Genomic DNA, 17,300 nt, shown 5'->3' on the forward strand with positions numbered 1-17,300 from the left:
AGTGCTCTTAGGTGCTCAGAACTCTTCTGGTCCCTTAAGATTTTTTTTTTAAAAGGGAAAACCAGAACTTGGACTAGATTCCTACAGATCAACAGATCTTGGGTTGACAATAATATTGCCACACATTTACATAATAGATTTAGAAAGAAATTGGTATACATGATCTCAATGGACTCAAACCAATGATGTGAGTGCTGTTATCCCCATTTTACAGATGAAGAAACTGAAGTTCACCAAACTTAAGGGCCTTGCCCAAGGTAAGTACTAAAGATGGGATACAGTCTCTGGTCTGCCAGATCCTAGGTCCAACCTGAGAACCACTGTGCCATGCTCCTTAGGGACACAGGGATAGAGCACCCAATTTAGATTCAAAAAGCCCGAGTTCAAATCCAGCCTCAGACATTAGCCGTGTGGCCCTGGGCAGGTCCCTGTTTCCCTCAGTTTCCTCATCTGTGAAATGGCCAACGGCTCCAGGATCTTTGCCAAGAAAACCCCAGATGGGGCCAGGAAGAGTCGGACATGCTCCCGAGGAGCCAAACCCTCCCCAGATAGCTGGGAAGGTCGTGTAAGATGATTGTAAAGCCCTTAGCACAGTTCTTGGCACTAGACAAGTGTTTGCTTTCAGGATATTATTGTTCTTCTCAAGGGTCTGAGGACATCAGTCCTAGCCTGGTTTTCCAAGGAAGAACCAGCCCGAGTGGCAGAGCTGCCTAGCTGTTGCTCTGGTAGGAAGAAGGTGAGACGGGATTTGTTCCCTTCAGAGGCAAAGGGCACCAGTTCATCCTGGCCCCTTAGTAATATTAGCCAACGTTTTTTATGCGTATACACATTTCTCCGATGACCGCGTGGCACAAGAAAAACCCAGTCAGAAAGGGGAAAAATGAGAGAAAGCAAAATGCAAGCAGACAACAGAGTGAAAGTTCGCCTTCTCCCTGGGCTCCCCCCTCTGTCACTGGTGCCTGTAATGGCCCCGGGCTGACGCCCCCATTACCCCGAGGATGCCGAAGCCCAGTGGTCACAGTGGCTTTTGAACTCGTGTCTCCCTGACCTCCTCCCTGCCCAAGTCCAGCATTTATTCTGTTGGCCCAGGTTCCAAGGGCAGCGTCCTGGCTGGCTCCGTGTCCCTGAGTACTTGGAAAAGGTCAGTGTCCTGGCCAGTTTTCCCACATTGCCCCTCTCCTCCCCCCCGGCTCCCGCCCCCAGAGCCCAGGTCCTCCCCGCACAGGGCCCAGCTCCTCCAGCAGCCGCCCTCCTCCGGTCCCTCCCACCACCACCCCTGATAAGGGCCCAGTGTGGCCTGCCCATCTCCGGGCGTGCAGCATGGGGCTTCTGGGGCGGCTGCACGGCCGCTGCTCCCTCCTGGGCCTGCTCCTCCTGCTGCCCTCGGCCACCCCATTCTGGCTCCTGAACGTCCTCTTCCCCCCAAATGCCACCCCCAAGGCTGCCCTCAACAACAACACGAGACCCGTGGTGCTGGGTAAGGCTCTCCCCGCCCCACCTCCGGCCTGGGCTTGGTGGTTATGGGAAACGGGGGTGAGGCCCTGCTCCCCATCTCAGGCCCTGGGGCCCCCTGAGGGATGCAGCCTGTAGGAGAAGGTCTCGCGGGGGTGGGCTGCAGTTGTGGCTCTGGCTTTGGGAAGCTGCATCTGCTCCTCCAAACCCAAGGCCCCCTGGGGGGACGGGGAAGTGGTTCCTGGGGCAGCCCCCCACGGCAGCCTGGGCTGGGACAAAGGAAGGGAGTCCTGGCTCCCTGGGTCTTTCTGTCCCCTGCACCCCAAAGCCCACCGCCACACCGGCCTTCTATCTCTGGTGGCTTCCTGTCAGCCAGGCCCAAACTGTTTGCTCCAGCCTGGACTTTGGCCGAGGCCCCAAGGGAAGACAGGGGATGTTTGTGTTTATCTAGCTCTGTCCTAGGTGGGGGTCAGGGACACCACCCCCTCTTCCTGGTGGGAGCCCAGGGCTCCTCCCCCTTCCCCACGAGGGGCCAGGGGAGGGCAGAGCGTGGGAGGGGGAGATGTGAGGGTGAGGGTCCTCCTGCCCACAGTGCCTGGCTGCTTGGGGAACCAACTGGAGGCCAAGCTGGACAAGCCAGATGTGGTCAACTGGCTGTGCTACCGGAAGACAGAGGACTTCTTCACCATCTGGTTTGACTTCAACATGTTCCTGCCCCTCGGGGTTGACTGTTGGATTGACAACACCAGGTGGGCCCTGAGAACTGCCCTCAGCCCCCTCCCATAGCCAAGGAGCACCTCAGCCACGCCCAAAGCCAAGGAGCCCCCCAACCACTCCCCAAAGCCAAGGAACCCCCCAGTCACCCCCAAAGCCAAGGAGCCCCCCAGTCACCCCCAAAGCCAAGGAGCCCCCCAGCCACGCCCAAAGCCAAGAAGCCTCCCAACTACCCCCTACCCCTTAGGTCAGATCCTTCCACACTCCAAAAAATGATCAACTTTTAGAAAATCCATTGGTCCATTTGAGCCAAAGGACAGGCCCAAGAGGGTTACCAACCTCATTTTAGAAAGCAGGAAAGCTACCCAGGGCTCCAGGAAGGAGTCACACTTGCTGGGGACTCTCCTGGGGCCGGAACGGGCATCCACATGTCCCATCCAGCTGCCCACTCTCAGCTCAGAGAGGCTCAGTAGAGACTGGGCTGGGGATGACCATGGGTGCTGACTGCACCATCCACTTACAAGCACATCCCACCTTTCTATACCTGCACACATCTCCCCTCCACACACACACAGAGTGCTTGCACTCACACACACTCACACAGAGTGCTTGCACACACACATACACACTCACACACAGTGTTTGCACACACACACACAGAGTGCTTGTACACTCCCACTCACACACATAGTGCTTGCACACACACTCACAACACACAGTGCTTGCACACACACACACACACACACACACACACACACACACTCACACATGCCCCTCTGGAGCCTGAGCCTCCTTCTTGACTCTACAGGGTGGTCTACAACAGGACCACAGGGCAAATGTCCAATGCCCCTGGGGTGCAGATTCGGGTCCCAGGCTTTGGCAAAACCTATTCCGTGGAGTATCTGGACCCCAAAAAACTGGCAGGTAGGAAGCTGAGGCCAGGCTGATTGCCCAAAAGCCAGGAACCCACTCTGGCTTGCTTGTCACCTAAGTCCCGGTCCAACTAGAGGGAGATTCCCCAAGACCCCGTACTCTGGAGGGTTGGGTTGGAGGGTACCCCTATAACTGTCATTAACCCCCTTATCTGTATCTCCATCCCCACTCCTCAACCCAATGAAGGCTATATGCACACACTAGTCCAAAATCTCGTCAACAATGGGTACGTTCGGGACGAGACGGTTCGGGCTGCGCCATATGACTGGAGACTAGACCCCAGTGAGTAGGGTAGGGGTGGGGGGTGATGGGCGTGGTATCTGAGAAATAGGGGGCCCAGGGCAAGCCCTTGAGGCTGGTGTCCCATCTCTCTCTGGCCCCAGCCCAGCAGGAAGAATACTTTAAGAAGCTAGCGGGGCTGGTGGAGGAGATGTACGCCACCTACGGGAAGCCCGTTTTCCTCATTGGACACAGCCTGGGCAACCTTCATCTGCTCTACTTCCTTGTGCATCAGCCTCAGGCCTGGAAGGACCGCTTCATTGACGGCTTCATTGCCCTGGGAGCTCCCTGGGCTGGCTCCATCAAACCCATGAAGGTCCTCACTTCTGGTAAGGGCATCAGCCACTGCCATATGGGGAAACGCGTCAATGCCCACCTGTAAAATCCTCAGGAACCTTGGGAGACACATCCAGATCCCTGGGACCCAGAGCCAGGGCACTCACAGACAGACACCCTCAGGAACAGAACCGGCCCCCAGTTGCACGTCCCTCCGCCCACTAATAGTGTTCACATGGATCCCCCATATCCAGATAGGACCCACCTAGGGGCGGCTACAGCCTTTCTGGCTCCCTTGCCAGGCCCTCCTATCCAACACACCTGTGGAGGGAGATTTCGCCTCCTGAATCCCTCCCGGGGCTCTCTGCGGAGATGGATAAGGGGGGGTGCAGGGGTGCGGAGGTCATAGTGGCAGAGCCAGGTTTGGGGGCGTTGGCAGGGCTAGCTAGCCCTGGGTGGGCCCGAGCCCCTCACCCTGTACCCGTCCGCAGGGGACAACCAGGGCATCCCGATCATGTCCAACATCAAGCTCCGCGAGGGCCCGCGGAGGAGCACCAGCTCCCCATGGATGTTCCCTTCCCGCCTCGCCTGGCCCGAGGACCACGTCTTCTTCTCCACGCCCACCGTCAACTACACCTTCCAGAACTTCCAGCGCTTTTTTGCAGACCTGCGCTTCGAAGACGGCTGGTACATGTGGCTGCACACGCGCGACCTGTTTGCGGGGCTGCCCGCGCCCGGCGTGGAGGTCTACTGCCTGTACGGCGTGGGGCTGCCGACCCCCCACACCTACATCTACGACGAGGGCTTCCCTTACAACGACCCCGTATCCATCCTCTACGAAGACGGGGACGACACGGTAGCCACACGCAGCATGGAGCTCTGTGCGCGCTGGCGCAAGCAGCAGCCCCAGCCCGTCCACGTTTTCCCCATCCCCGGCCTGCAGCACCTCAACATGGTCTTCAACAACCAGACGCTGGACTACATCAACTCCATCCTGTTGGGGGCTTATCGAACAACGGACCCCCACCCGGACCCTGCCCCCTCCGGGGATCCCCCCTTGGCTTCGACCCCCCGGGACACAGACACAGACACAGACAAGGTCACAGACCACCTATGAGGAGCCGAGGGCCACACCCGGGGGCCGAAAGGGCGGGAGCACCGCGTCCCTTAGAAGCTTGGCTCCTCCCCAGACTTTGGGTCTCCCCTGCCTGGGACTAGGGGACATCGGACAACATGAATCAAAAGCTCTTCTTTGAAGTCCATCTCTGGAGTGACTAGGGAGGAAGCCCGACTCTCTGGAAGTGGGAGGAGGAGAACAATAATAAACATTTATTAAGCATGTATTGTGTGCAGAGCACTGTGATAGGTGATGGGGGACGGGGAGAAACATAAAGTTTAGATAGGAAAGCTTCGCTGTGGCTTTTATAGTCCCAGAAGGAGAGGAGACACAAATGTAGCTACGATACATAATACTATATAAGTACATTTGCATATGTAAAAAAGTGGCTTCCACCTCTATGACTTCACTAGAACTGCGGGCTATAAATGTTGTCAACAATACTCAATTTCTAGACTTAGTGATTTTTTTTCCCTTAGCCCTCATCCTCTGGAATTTTCTGCAGCCTTCTATACTAAAGTTCTCTATCCTTGGGATTCTGAAACACCAGTTTCATAAGAACAAACCTCCTCCACAGCCTCAGTTACTTGGGCCCTCCTTCCCATTCTCATTCTGGAGCCATCAAAACCCAAATAATGATCAAAATAAGGTTCGGACTGAGATCTAGCCAGTGAGAGCCAGAATGATTTGGATCTAAGATATGGTCAGGTAGCTCCATTTGAAAACAATAGGCTTGCTTTTCCAGTGCTGAATTTAATTACATGGAGCAAAAAGAGTTAATTTGATTTTTTTTTCCCCTTCCAGATTGATTTTCTTTTCTTTTAAGTAGGCAAGAGTTCATTTTTTGCCTCATTTTTTTAAAACCTAGCCTTAATCAAACAAAATGACAGCTGGGAAAGATATTAGCTTAGAAACTTTAAAGTTTCCCACTGCATAACAGAGCCATCTCCAGTTGTCCTAATCTATATCCTGCAGTGGAACCAGATGGTTCTGAAGAAGATTGAAGTTGGTGACTTTGCACTTAGAGCCAATTCACTTACAGGTCAAGCTATCATCTTCCTGGTGAACTCTTGGACCTTTTTGAGAATAAAGGACAAACACCAACACCTTCAACCCTATTTCCCAATGTCCTGCTCCAGATCTGCTCTCCCTTTCTCCCATGCCTTCTGTGGAATTTTTGTCCACAAATCACTAACTTCCTTTCATCTAAAACTTCTCTTGCCATCTTGTAGCTCTCCCTGAAACCTGCTCCCTCTGGATGTCACTACATCTCTGACCACCCTTCAGGTACTGACTCTACTTTCTTATCCCAGACTGGTTATGGTAAGGAATCAGAATATTCCTTGAATCCAGTTGTCACTTCCAGATCCTCTCTCTGTCACAATCACTCAAGGAACCTCTTCATTTGTGAACTTCATGCAATCAAAATGCATTAGTCAATCAGGTCATTATCTATTAATTCCCAAGACATTCTCCCTCCTTTCTAAGTTCAGTACTTGGCCCATGGCCTCCCTTCTCCACCCCTCCCCAACCATTGCCTTATTTCTAGAACACTTCACACATTTTTTATTTCAATTTTATTTTCAGCTCTGAATTCTCTCTCTCATCTCCCACTCCTAATCCATGAAGAAGGCAAGAAATATAAAACTTATAACAAATGTATATATCATGCAAAACTGATCCTTGCATTGATTATGTTCAAGATTTTTAAAAGGAAGGAAAAGACCATGTGTCCATCTGCACTAGAGTTCTACATCAACTTTCAGCCTGAAAGTGGATACTATATTGAATCATTCTTTGGAACTATGGTTAATCAGAGTTACCATATCTTTCGTTGTTGATTATCTTTACAATATTATTTATTGTGGAAATCGTTCTCCTGTCTCTGTTCATTTCATTTTTAAAAGAAATTATACTTTTTTGACAGAATATAATATCTATTCTTATTTTTTTTAAACACAATAAAAAGCATAGGAATAAATGGAGCTTTCCTCAGCATAGTAAGAAGTATCTATCTAAAATGAAGAGCTTGCATAATGCTTGCATTATGGGTATAAGCCAGAAGTCTGCTCAGTAAGATAAGAGGTAAGTCAAGAATGTCCATTATCATTACTATTATTTGATATTGTGTTAGAAATGCTAACTATAATAATAAAACAAGAAAAATAAACTGAAGAAATAAAAATAGGCAATGAGGAAACAAAACTATACTCTTTGCAGATGCTATCATGTTATACTCAGAGAACCCTAGAGAATCAACTAAAAACTAGAAACAATTTAAATTTTAGTAAATTGAAGAATATAAAATTAAAACATAATAAATAACTAGTATGTCTATATATATTATCAACAAATTGAGCAGGAAGAAATAGAAAAAAACAATTCCATTTGAAATAACTATGAACATTGTAAGTACTTGGGAATCTACCTGCCAAGACAGTATCCTGTGTGAACACAATTACAAAACACTTTTTTACATAAATAAAGACAAATCTAAACAATTGAAGAAATGTTCATTGTTCATGGGTGGGCTGAGCCAACAAAATAAAAATGACAATTCAAACTAAATTAATTTACTTATTCGGTGTTATACCAATTAAACTACCAAAGAATTGGTACTGGTATTCACAGAGCTAGGAAAAAAAAATAATAAAATTCATCTGGAAAAACAAAAGGTTGCGAATATCAAGAGAATCAATAAAAAAAAAAGTGAAGGTTGATGGCCTAGATTTCCAACTATATTACAAAACGGTTATCATCAAAACAATCTGACACTGGTTAAGAAATTGAGCAGTGAGTCAATGGAATAGATTAGGTACATTCATCTGGAAAAACAAAAGGTTGAGAATATCAAGGGAATCAATAAAAAAAGTGAGGGATGATGGCCTAGACTTCATAAATGGTTTTTCATAAGTGGTTATCATAAATGGTCAAAGGATATGAACAGGCAGTTTTCAGATGAAGAAATTGAAACCACTTCTAGTTATACAAAAAAGTGCTCTAAATCACTTTTGATCAGAGAAATACAAAGTAAGACAACTCTGAGATATCACTACAAACCTCTCAGATTGGCTGAGTTGACAGGAAAAGATAATGACAAACCTTGGAAGGGATATAGGAAAACTGGGACACTGATACATTGTTGATGGAATCCAACCATTCTGGAGAGCAATTTGGAATTATGCTCAAAAAGTTATCAAACTGTGCATACCCTCTGATCCAGCAGTGTTACTCCTGGGCTTATATCCCAGAGAGATCTTAAAGGAGGGAAAGGAACCACATGTACAAATATGTTTGTGGCAGCCCTTTTTGTAGTGGCAGAAAACTGGAAACTGAATGGATGCCCATCGGTTGGAGAATGGCTGAATAAGTTATGGGTATATGAATGTTATTGAATATTATTGTTCTCTAAGAAACGATAAGTAGGATGATTTAAGAGAAGCCTGGAGAGACTTACATGAACTGATGATGAGTGAAAGGAGATCACTGTACATGGCAACAACAAGATTATACGATGATCAATTCTGATGGACGTGACTCTCTTTAGCAATGAGATGATTCAGATCAGTTCCAATGATCTTGTGATCAAGAGAGCCATCTACACCCAGAGAGAGGAACTGAATGTAGTTCACAACATAGCATTTTCGCTTCTTTTGTAGTTGTTTGCTTGCATTTTATTTTCTTTCTCATCTTTTTTTTCTGGTTTGATTTGATTTTTCTTGTGTAACAAGATAATTATATAAATATGTATAAATATATTGGATTTAACATAAAAAAAACAAAGTGGTTATCATCAAAACAATCTGAAACTGGCTAAGAAATTGAGCAGTGAGTCAGGAGAACAGATTAGGTACATAATACATAGTAATAAAAGACTATGGTAATCTAGTATGTGTTAAACCCCAAAATCCAAGATTTGAGGGCAAGAGCTCATCATTTGACAAAAATTGTTAGGGAAATTGGAGAACAACTTGGCAGAAATTAAGCATAGACCAACATGTCATATACCAAAATAAGGTCAAAATTGGGTATACAATTTAGACATAAGGGAAAAAATTATAAGCAAATTAAGGGAGCATGGAAAATTATACCTTTCAGATGTAAGATAAGGGAAGAGTTTATTACCAAACAAGAGAGAGGGGAGATCAGGGGAAATAAAATGGATAAGTTTTTTACATTAGTTTTGCACAGAACAAATGCAGCCAAAATTAAAAAGAAAGCAGAAAATTGGGGAAAAGAATTTTACAGTAAATTTCTCAGACAAAGACCTCATATATAAGGAACTCAGCTATATTTATAAAAATAAGAGCCATTTCCAATTGATAAATGGTCAGAAGATATGAACTATTTGCAAAAGAAGAAAGCTATTATCAAAAGTCACATAAAAAACACTAAATGACTATTGATTAGAGAAATGCAAATGAAAACAAGTCTGTAATACCACTTTATACCTATCAGACATGATCAGATATGACTGAAAAGGAAAATAATAAATGCTGAAGGGCATATGGAAAATAGGGACATTAATGCACAGCTGGTAGAGTTGTGAACTGGTCTAACCATTCTGGAGAATAATTTAGATTTATACCCAAAAGCCTATAAAACGGTGCCTGTTCTTTGCCCCAGCAATACGACTCCTAGATCTGTTTCACAAAGAGATAAAAGAAAATGGGAAAGGACTTATATGTACAAAAAAATTTCTAGCAGTTCGTTTTGTGATGGTAAAGAATTGGAAATTGAGGGGATGCCCATTCACATGGGGATAGCTGAACAAGTTGTGGTATATGTTTGTAATAAAATTGTTCAATAATTTTCAGTTGTGTTTGACTCTTAATAGTCTCATTTGGAGTTTTCTTGGCAAAGATACTACAGTGGTTTGCCATTTCCTTCTCCAACTCATTTAACAAATAAGGAAACTGGGGCAAATAAGGTAAAGTGACTTTTCCAGGGTCACATAGCTAGAAAGTGACTGAAGCTAGATTTGAACTTAGGAAGATGAGTCTTCCTGATTCCAGCCCAGCATTCTTCTTCACATAGCTGCCTTCTGATAGAATATTATTGCACCATAAGAAATTATAAGCAGAATAGTTTTCAAAAAAGAAAATATATCTGGAAAGACATATGTGAATTGATGTGAAGTGAAGTGGACACAACCAGGAGAATATTGTACACAGTAACATTAATACTACTCTGATTGATACAGTGGCTACAGTGATCCAAGACAAATCCAATGGATAAAAAATGCTATCCACCTGCAGAGAAAAAACTGATGAACTCTGAGTGCAGATTTTCCTTATGCTTTTTTCTTTTTAATTGTTTTTTTTTCACCATTGAGACTATAGAAATATGCTTTGCATAATTTCACATTTATAATTGATATCATATTGCTTGCCTTTTCAATGAGGGGGGGAGGGATCACAAAGAGTTACCCATGACTGAATAACAACAAATTGTGAGCAACAAAGTGGTACAGTGAATACAGCATGGGGTTTGGAATCAGGAAAAATCTTCCTGAGTTCAAATTCAGTCTCAGACACTTCCTAGCTGTGTGACTCTGGGAAAGTCACTTCACCCTGCTTGCCTCAGTTTCCTCATATGTAAAATTAGCTGAAAAAGGAAATAACAAAGCACTCCAGTATCTTTGCCAAGAAAATTCCAAATGGGGTCATGAAGAACAGTGATACAACTGAATAAACAAGAAGATACTTATATATACATCAGATAATTTTGGTCTACAGATATGATGCTCTTTTGGGAATTCAGGATAAAAGTCCCTTTCCCTAATTGTTCCAGGTGGGAAACAGTCCTGGAGCCTTAGAATGGAAGGATAACTAGCAGCTTCCTCTTGGTCAGGTTGATTCTCTCCTTCCCAAACCTGATACACAAAAGACAATCATCATGGACAGCAAGGATACATTTATCAATGTAAGCAGTAAATAGTGATCAGGGAAGCTGTACAGACTCATTTAGGAGAAAGAACACACAAGAGGAAAGGGAATGAGATGAAATTTCAGTTTCACCAAGGAGAAAACCATTTTATCTGGGAAATCTGTGAATTGCAGGGATTGCAAGCACTAAGAATCACAGGACATGTTGGGGAGGATGCTGGGGAGAGGGGTGCAGTTTTCTTCCTAGGACTCAGTTCCAGGGATTCCCGAGAGTCATTTCATAGATCTCACCTTCCCCTGAACCTGATTCTTTCTTCTGAGCTTCCCTGCCAAGTCACGTCTCCCTAATGTAGGCCTCCCCACAGTGTCGTTTTTCAGGAAACCCCATGAACTTACTTTGGACAGGGGAACTGCAAAGGTAATGGTTCTTTTAAAATAGAATAAGGAAAGGCGTCCAACTTATCAGTTATGAGGTTACCAATAACCTCTTTGGAGAGAGAGGTTTCTATTAAGTGGTGCTATAGGAAGCAAAGGAATAAAGTGAGATAGTAAAGGCAACACAAATGGAGAACTTTTTGTGGGAGTTGGCTGAGTAAGATGGAAGAGAGAAAAGAGATAGAGAAGAAGGAGGAGGAGGGAGGAAAGGAGAGAGAGAGACAGAGAGACAGAGATACAGAGAGATAGAGAGGAGAGAGGGAGAGTTCCCTGTTCCTTAGAGATTTTTATTTACTCGGTGGTTTGAGGATATAGATTCTTCCCTCAGAGGTAGCCAGGTGACATAGTGGATAGACACTGGACTTGACATCAGGAAGACCTGTGTGATCGTAGGCATTTAACTTCCATCTACCTCACTCAGTTTCTTCTTTAAAACAGAGATGATAGCAGCACCTTCTTCCCCTTGCAAACTTTAAAAATGCTCTATATGTACAAGTGATTGTGGTTATTACCAGAAGGTCTCTGGGTTTGAACAATCTGAGACCAAGTAATCTCGCAGTGACGCGGCCCCTGAGGGGGATGTAACTAGCTCGTTACTCTCCGTGCTTTCTGGCCCTGTAGGACATACATTGTTTCCACCCTGCTGCTTTGTTGTATTTAGAGCCACGTTTACGCTTGATGGAGAAGAGGGCAAGGAAGGGAAGGGGACAGGCCCCGAAGATCAGAACGTCGGAGGCGGAAGAACCTCGGAGATCAATTCCAACCCCCCAGGTTAAGATAAGGAAACTATGTTAAAGAGGGGCAAAATCTCTTCTGACCACCTTAAGCGTCATTAGCCTAGCCGGCCAGTGGCCAAGCTACCGATCCCAAGAGGCCCCTGTCCCCGCCAAATCCTCACAGGTGGTAGCGGAGGCAGCAGGAACCCCCGAATTTGCCGCTGCTTCCCTGGGGGTGGGAGCCCTAGGGCGGGATGGGAGTGGGAGGAGGGTTGGGTTGGGGAGGGAAGTTTGCTCCGGCTGACAGCCCAGGCGGCCTCCCTGCTGCCCTCCTTCCTCCGCCTCCCACCAGCACCCCAGCCCCTCCTCCGCCAGCAGCCAAGGTGAAAGCGAAAGCTGAAATTACAAGAAAAGGAAGTCTCCAAGTTATCTGTGCACAGTCCCCTGGCAGTCCTGCAGGATCCCGACCCCGGCGCGCCCCTCGTGCCCCTGTCTGCCTCCCCAACCTTTTCAGCCCCGCCCTTCGTCCCACCTGCCGAGACCGGGGCAGCCTCCTCCCCCGCGCTCCGCCGCAGGACCCCGCAGCTCAGGCCATGCTGCAGGCAGATTGGAACCCCCAGGGGGGCTTCTCCTTCAAAAACTGCCAGAGGTAAGAGGGAGCCGCTCGGGGCAGGGCGCTCCGGCCTGAGGGAGGGCACTGGGCCGTCCCTGATCCCCCTTCTCTGAAGACTCGGGGCAGCTGCTTTGAGTTTCTGGGAACTCGGGTGAAAAGTGAAACTGATTGGGTGGGGGAAGGGAGGGGGAATCTTGGGGGTTGCTGCAGTTTTTACCCGGAAGGTCCTGGGACTGCCTCACGGGTGTGTGGGTGGCGGGGGAGAGGGGGAGAAAAAACGATAAACTGGATTGAAAGGGTCTGTGTTCTGGGGACCCCTTCTAATGCGATTTCTGACTCCAGAGGGTCTTTTCTTCCTTTTCCCACACCCCAGAAATGCATTTCTGGAGTCTTCCCTAAAGGGACTCCGGGTCCCCCACGCCCGAAAAACCGGTACCACCATCGCCGGCCTTGTGTTCCAGGTGAGGGGGGAGGCGGGGTGCGGAGGAGAGTGCCGGAGGCGGGGTGAGGGGAATCGCTCTCGGGGCAGTGGGGAGATGGCGCTGGTGGAAGTCCCCGTAGTCCCAGGGCTGGAGTAAACCCTGACCTGCCTTCTAGGATGGAGTCATCCTCGGGGCGGACACCCGGGCCACCAATGATTCCGTCGTGGCCGACAAGAACTGCGAAAAAATCCACTTCATCGCGCCCAACATCTAGTGAGTCCCTTCTCCCACCTCCCCTCCCCTGATTCATCCCCGCCACCTCCTCCTTGCACCGCAGTTAGAGCTGGAGGCGTCCATCGCAAATCACCCAGACCAACCCACTTATTTTACAAACGAGGAAACTGAGTCCACAAGGAAAGAAGCGAGTTAAAGATGGAGTTAGAGGTGCCTGGGATTGAAAATCATCCCTCTGGCTCCAAACCCAAGTTCTTTCCATAGTTAATACGAGCAGACCTTTTACTCCAGGCTTCTCCCTGTCCCCCTAACCCTAACCTAGCTTGACCCTCCCCCTACAAGCCTCTTTCTCTAACGCCGACTCTCCTCCCAGCTGCTGCGGGGCAGGGGTAGCAGCGGACGCTGAGATGACCACACAAATGATGGCGTCCAACATGGAGCTCCACGCTTTGTCCACAGGCAGGAAGCCTCGGGTGGTCACCGTCACGCGAATGCTCCGCCAGATGCTGTTCCGGTACTGTGGGACCTGCGTGGGGGAGTTAAAACAATTCTGGAAGATCTGGGAGGGAGGCAGAGAGAGGGAATGCTTGGGATGGGGCTGGAAGATAAATGGGTGGGAAGCAAGAGCCCGAGGGAAATGGGCCGGTTGGGGGAACCGTGAGGTGGGGAGAAGAAATGATGAGATATCTCCCCACAGCTACCAGGGCCATATTGGGGCCTCCCTGATTGTGGGGGGAGTGGACATCACAGGCCCCCTTCTCTACAGTGTGCATCCCCATGGCTCCTACAGCCGTCTGCTTTTCACTGCTTTGGGTGAGTCCCTGATCCCTCCTCCACCCCACACTCCCAGAATTACAGAATTTCAGGTAGAAAATACCCAGAGGACATCCACCCCCCCCCCAATTTAACAATAAAAAACCAGAGATTCAGATAGCTTAGGTAACTGGCCCAAGGTCACATACGTAAATACAAAAGTCCAGATTCTAATAATCCAGGGCCTCCAACTTCAAATCTGACATTTTCCCCCTTTTGCTTCTCTAGACAGGATGCCAATAATTGTTGGAAAGAGTTTCTTTAACACTCAATCTAAATCTGCTCCAGTGTAACCTCCATGTTTGCTAGGCAGCACAAGGAACAGAGTTATAAATCAGAAGGACTGAGTTAGGGTCCTTATCTTACCATCCCTGTGACTCTTGGCAATTTATGTGCCCAGTCTCACTCAGCCTTGGTTTCCTTACCCATAAAATGAGTTCATTAACAGCACTCTTTCACTGGATTAACATGAGGATCCAAGTGAGATATGCACTTTGTAAGCTTTAAGGTGTTATGAAAATAATAGCTAATATAATTAATTAATTGAGACTTCTGAGACCAAATGTCTCTATGGATATTCCCCCAACTCTACCTCTTCACCCTTTTCCCTCAAAAAACAAACCTCTAAGTCCTGTGTATATATAGCAACAGACCAGGACAGGAGGTGTGTCTTAGGGGATTGTGGAAAGGGTCCATGGGGAGAAAGGTAAGGGAGGCTGCCTAGTACTTAACACTGCTCACCACTACTACCTTCCCTCACCTTCCAAAAGGCTCTGGACAGGAAGCAGCCATTTCTGTGCTAGAGGATCGCTTCAAACCAAATATGACGGTGAGAACTCCTTCCCCTATCCTGTCCCTGGGCCACCATCCTCCTCCTCCTCATCTTCTCAGCACTCTCCTGAAACCAGCTTCCTTTACCATGGGGAGCAACACTACATGTTTTTCTTATTGCAAACACATCAAAGAAGAGTCCTTGGGGCTGACTGAGAGGCTAGCAATAAGAACCTGGGGGATGTGGGAAGAAGATGGGACGGGCTGAGCTCAGGACCTGTCCGCCACCTCCCCTGCTCTGTAAATGAGTTGAGTGGCAGATGCTTCCTCAGCCAGGAAATGAGAACACATTAGGGAGCTGAATAGTGGAAAGTACAGGATGGCTTTGAAATGGGAGGAGAAGACAGCCTGTTCCTAAGATAGAATGCCTGTAAAAGAAAAAAAAAAAAAACCATTTTGCAAACCTTAAGATGCTTCAGTGTGTTCCCTATTAGATAGGAGAGAGTGAGCAAATTGTAGATGGACCGGGGAAACTTTGTGGGGGAGGAGGGAAAGAGGAACTGTTCACAGGGGTTGCTGGGTCCCAGAGACAGAACTAGGTTCACTGAATACAAATTGTAGAGAGGCAGATTTTGACTGAATGTTCCCAAGGCCATCTGGCAAGGAGAGTTCAGAATAAGTGAAGAAAGCCAGCCTCGTTCTAGGATAGATTAAGCCCCCAACCCTCAGCAAAGTAGAATGAAGAATAGATCTAGGGCCTGGGGAAATCAGATTCTGCACCCAGACTGTGGTTGGTTCCCTTGGGATCCAGCCCCTGGGCCCACTGACTCATTTCTTCTGGGCCTTTTAGTTCTGATTCTGTTTGACCTTAGTTTCCTTGAGAAAGGCCTTTAGAAGGTCTTTTTTTTTTTTTTTAATTCTAGTAAAAAAAGTCTTATCTCAATCCACCCACCCATGTTCCCCAAAGGCCAATGAGATCAGTAAAGTTCTTTCCTCAGGATAATCCAATGAGAGAAGCAACTACATTAAATAAAAGGACTTTGTCCATACTTGGGCTGGGCTGGGCTGGATCGCAGTGCCATAAGAGACTGAGCTTGGAGGTGAGGGGGAGAAGGGAGATGGGGGATCAGCTGCCTCACCTTCCTGAAGAGAGCAAAGGAATGAGACTTGGGGAAAAAGAGCAAAGGAGGAAATGGGAGATGCCAGGGAGAATTGGGGGATAGGTGGATGGGGGAGGGGGCCAGGATGCTTGGAAAGGCTGATCACATCCTAACTCAGGGATTCCCTCACTCCTCCGTCCCCCTTACTCACACTGTTTTCTGCTCTGTTCATACCCTCTTCACTTCTCCCATTCCCTTCAATTCTCTGTTCCCTCTTTGTCCCCCTTTGCCATCTTTACCTCTATCTCCCTCACCTCTCTGTCCATTCAATTGCTCGTCTCTTCCTTCATCTTAGTCCCTTCACCCTCTCCTATCTTATTCCCTCACCACCTCCACTCACCTTCTTATTCTATGAACTCTCATTAACTGTCTATCCTCTATTCTTTCAATCCCTTCATTTCCTTTTCTTTCTTTCTTTCTTTTATTCCCCCTGAGGCAATTGGGGTTAAGTGATTTGCCCAGGGTCACATAGCCAGGACATGTTAAGTGTTCTGAAATTGGATTAGAACTCAGGTCCTCCTGATTTCAGGGCTGGTGCTCTATCCACTGCACCACTTTTCTTTTTTCTTTTATTTCTTTTTATTCTATTATTTTTCTTTCATTTCTTTTATTTCTATCAACTGAACAGCTCACTCTTCTCATCCCTAATTCTTTCCCACCTCTGTCTCCCCCACCGGCTCCCAGCTGGAGGAAGGGCAGCAGCTGATAGTGGAGGCTGTGACTGCTGGGATCCTGGATGACCTGGGCTCAGGAAGCAACGTGGATATGTGTGTGATCACCCAAGCTGGTGCCAAGATCCAGAGGGCAGTGAGCACCCCAGCTGTCATCTCTAAGAGGTGAGGAGCAGGATGGCAGGTGGAGGTGGGGAGGAATGTGTGGTGATGGGAGGACACAAGGAAAGGGAGGTATGGGGGAGCAGCTTATGGGGAGGGCAAGAAGGATATAACTACAAAGGGTCTGGTCCATCCCCTACTTTTCAGACAGGGCAAGTATCGCTACCCAAAGGGAACTACAGCAGTGATGAAGGAGACCGTGACACCTCTGGCACTGGAGATGATTGAGGAGACTGTGCAGACAATGGAGGTGGAGTAAGTGAGCCCCAAGGGTCACGGGGCCCCATCCAGGAAATCTCCAGAAAATAAAAGTTTTTGAAATGAACTCCTGAGTTCCAAGAGTTTCTAGACCATGTATCCCCTCATGGTGGGGATAAAAAGGCGATGCCGAATACATGTAGGTGCTTAATAAATAACTGTTGACAGGGTGGCAGGGAGCAGCCCCGAGGGTGACTAAAGCCCAGGGCCTTCTCCCCAAGGTTTCCTCTAACAAGTGGGCATCCCGAGGCTGTTGCCACCACATGGAACCTTCCAAGCTCTGCTCCTCCGATTCACTAGGACCTCTTTTCTTAGTTCAACCCAGATAAATGCTGGGGTTTTCAGAAGATGCCTTACTGAATAATCATCGAAAAGCTGAGTAAATA

The 17,300-nt window shown here is 47.5% G+C and overlaps 2 protein-coding genes across 4 annotated transcripts; both read left to right on the forward strand.

Annotated features, from left to right (window-relative positions):
• Positions 1-1,263: 1,263 nt before the first annotated feature.
• Positions 1,264-6,646, forward strand: LCAT (lecithin-cholesterol acyltransferase). 2 transcript variants are annotated; one of them, XM_003758436.4, is made up of 6 exons: positions 1,264-1,477; positions 2,045-2,201; positions 2,975-3,090; positions 3,286-3,381; positions 3,483-3,707; positions 4,146-6,646. In XM_003758436.4, exons 1-6 carry the CDS (start codon positions 1,321-1,323, stop codon positions 4,769-4,771), a joined length of 1,377 nt encoding a protein of 458 aa, XP_003758484.1. In that variant the 5' UTR covers positions 1,264-1,320; the 3' UTR covers positions 4,772-6,646. The 2 variants fall into 2 exon arrangements, with proteins under 2 accessions (XP_003758484.1, XP_031806096.1); XM_031950236.1 differs by lacking the exon at positions 2,975-3,090 and having other exon boundaries at positions 1,328-1,477.
• A 5,469-nt stretch (positions 6,647-12,115) lies between these two features.
• Positions 12,116-16,982, forward strand: PSMB10 (proteasome 20S subunit beta 10). 2 transcript variants are annotated; one of them, XM_003758431.4, is made up of 8 exons: positions 12,130-12,459; positions 12,797-12,884; positions 13,021-13,118; positions 13,453-13,593; positions 13,777-13,892; positions 14,663-14,721; positions 16,508-16,659; positions 16,804-16,982. In XM_003758431.4, the coding sequence occupies exons 1-8, from the start codon at positions 12,404-12,406 to the stop codon at positions 16,913-16,915; spliced, it is 822 nt and encodes a 273-aa protein (XP_003758479.1). In that variant the 5' UTR covers positions 12,130-12,403; the 3' UTR covers positions 16,916-16,982. The 2 variants fall into 2 exon arrangements, with proteins under 2 accessions (XP_012395781.1, XP_003758479.1); XM_012540327.3 differs by having other exon boundaries at positions 12,116-12,459; positions 13,453-13,892.
• Positions 16,983-17,300: the final 318 nt, after the last annotated feature.

The sequence above is a fragment of the Sarcophilus harrisii genome, chromosome 2 (assembly GCF_902635505.1).
Source record: "Sarcophilus harrisii chromosome 2, mSarHar1.11, whole genome shotgun sequence".
NCBI classification, from domain to species: domain Eukaryota; kingdom Metazoa; phylum Chordata; class Mammalia; order Dasyuromorphia; family Dasyuridae; genus Sarcophilus; species Sarcophilus harrisii.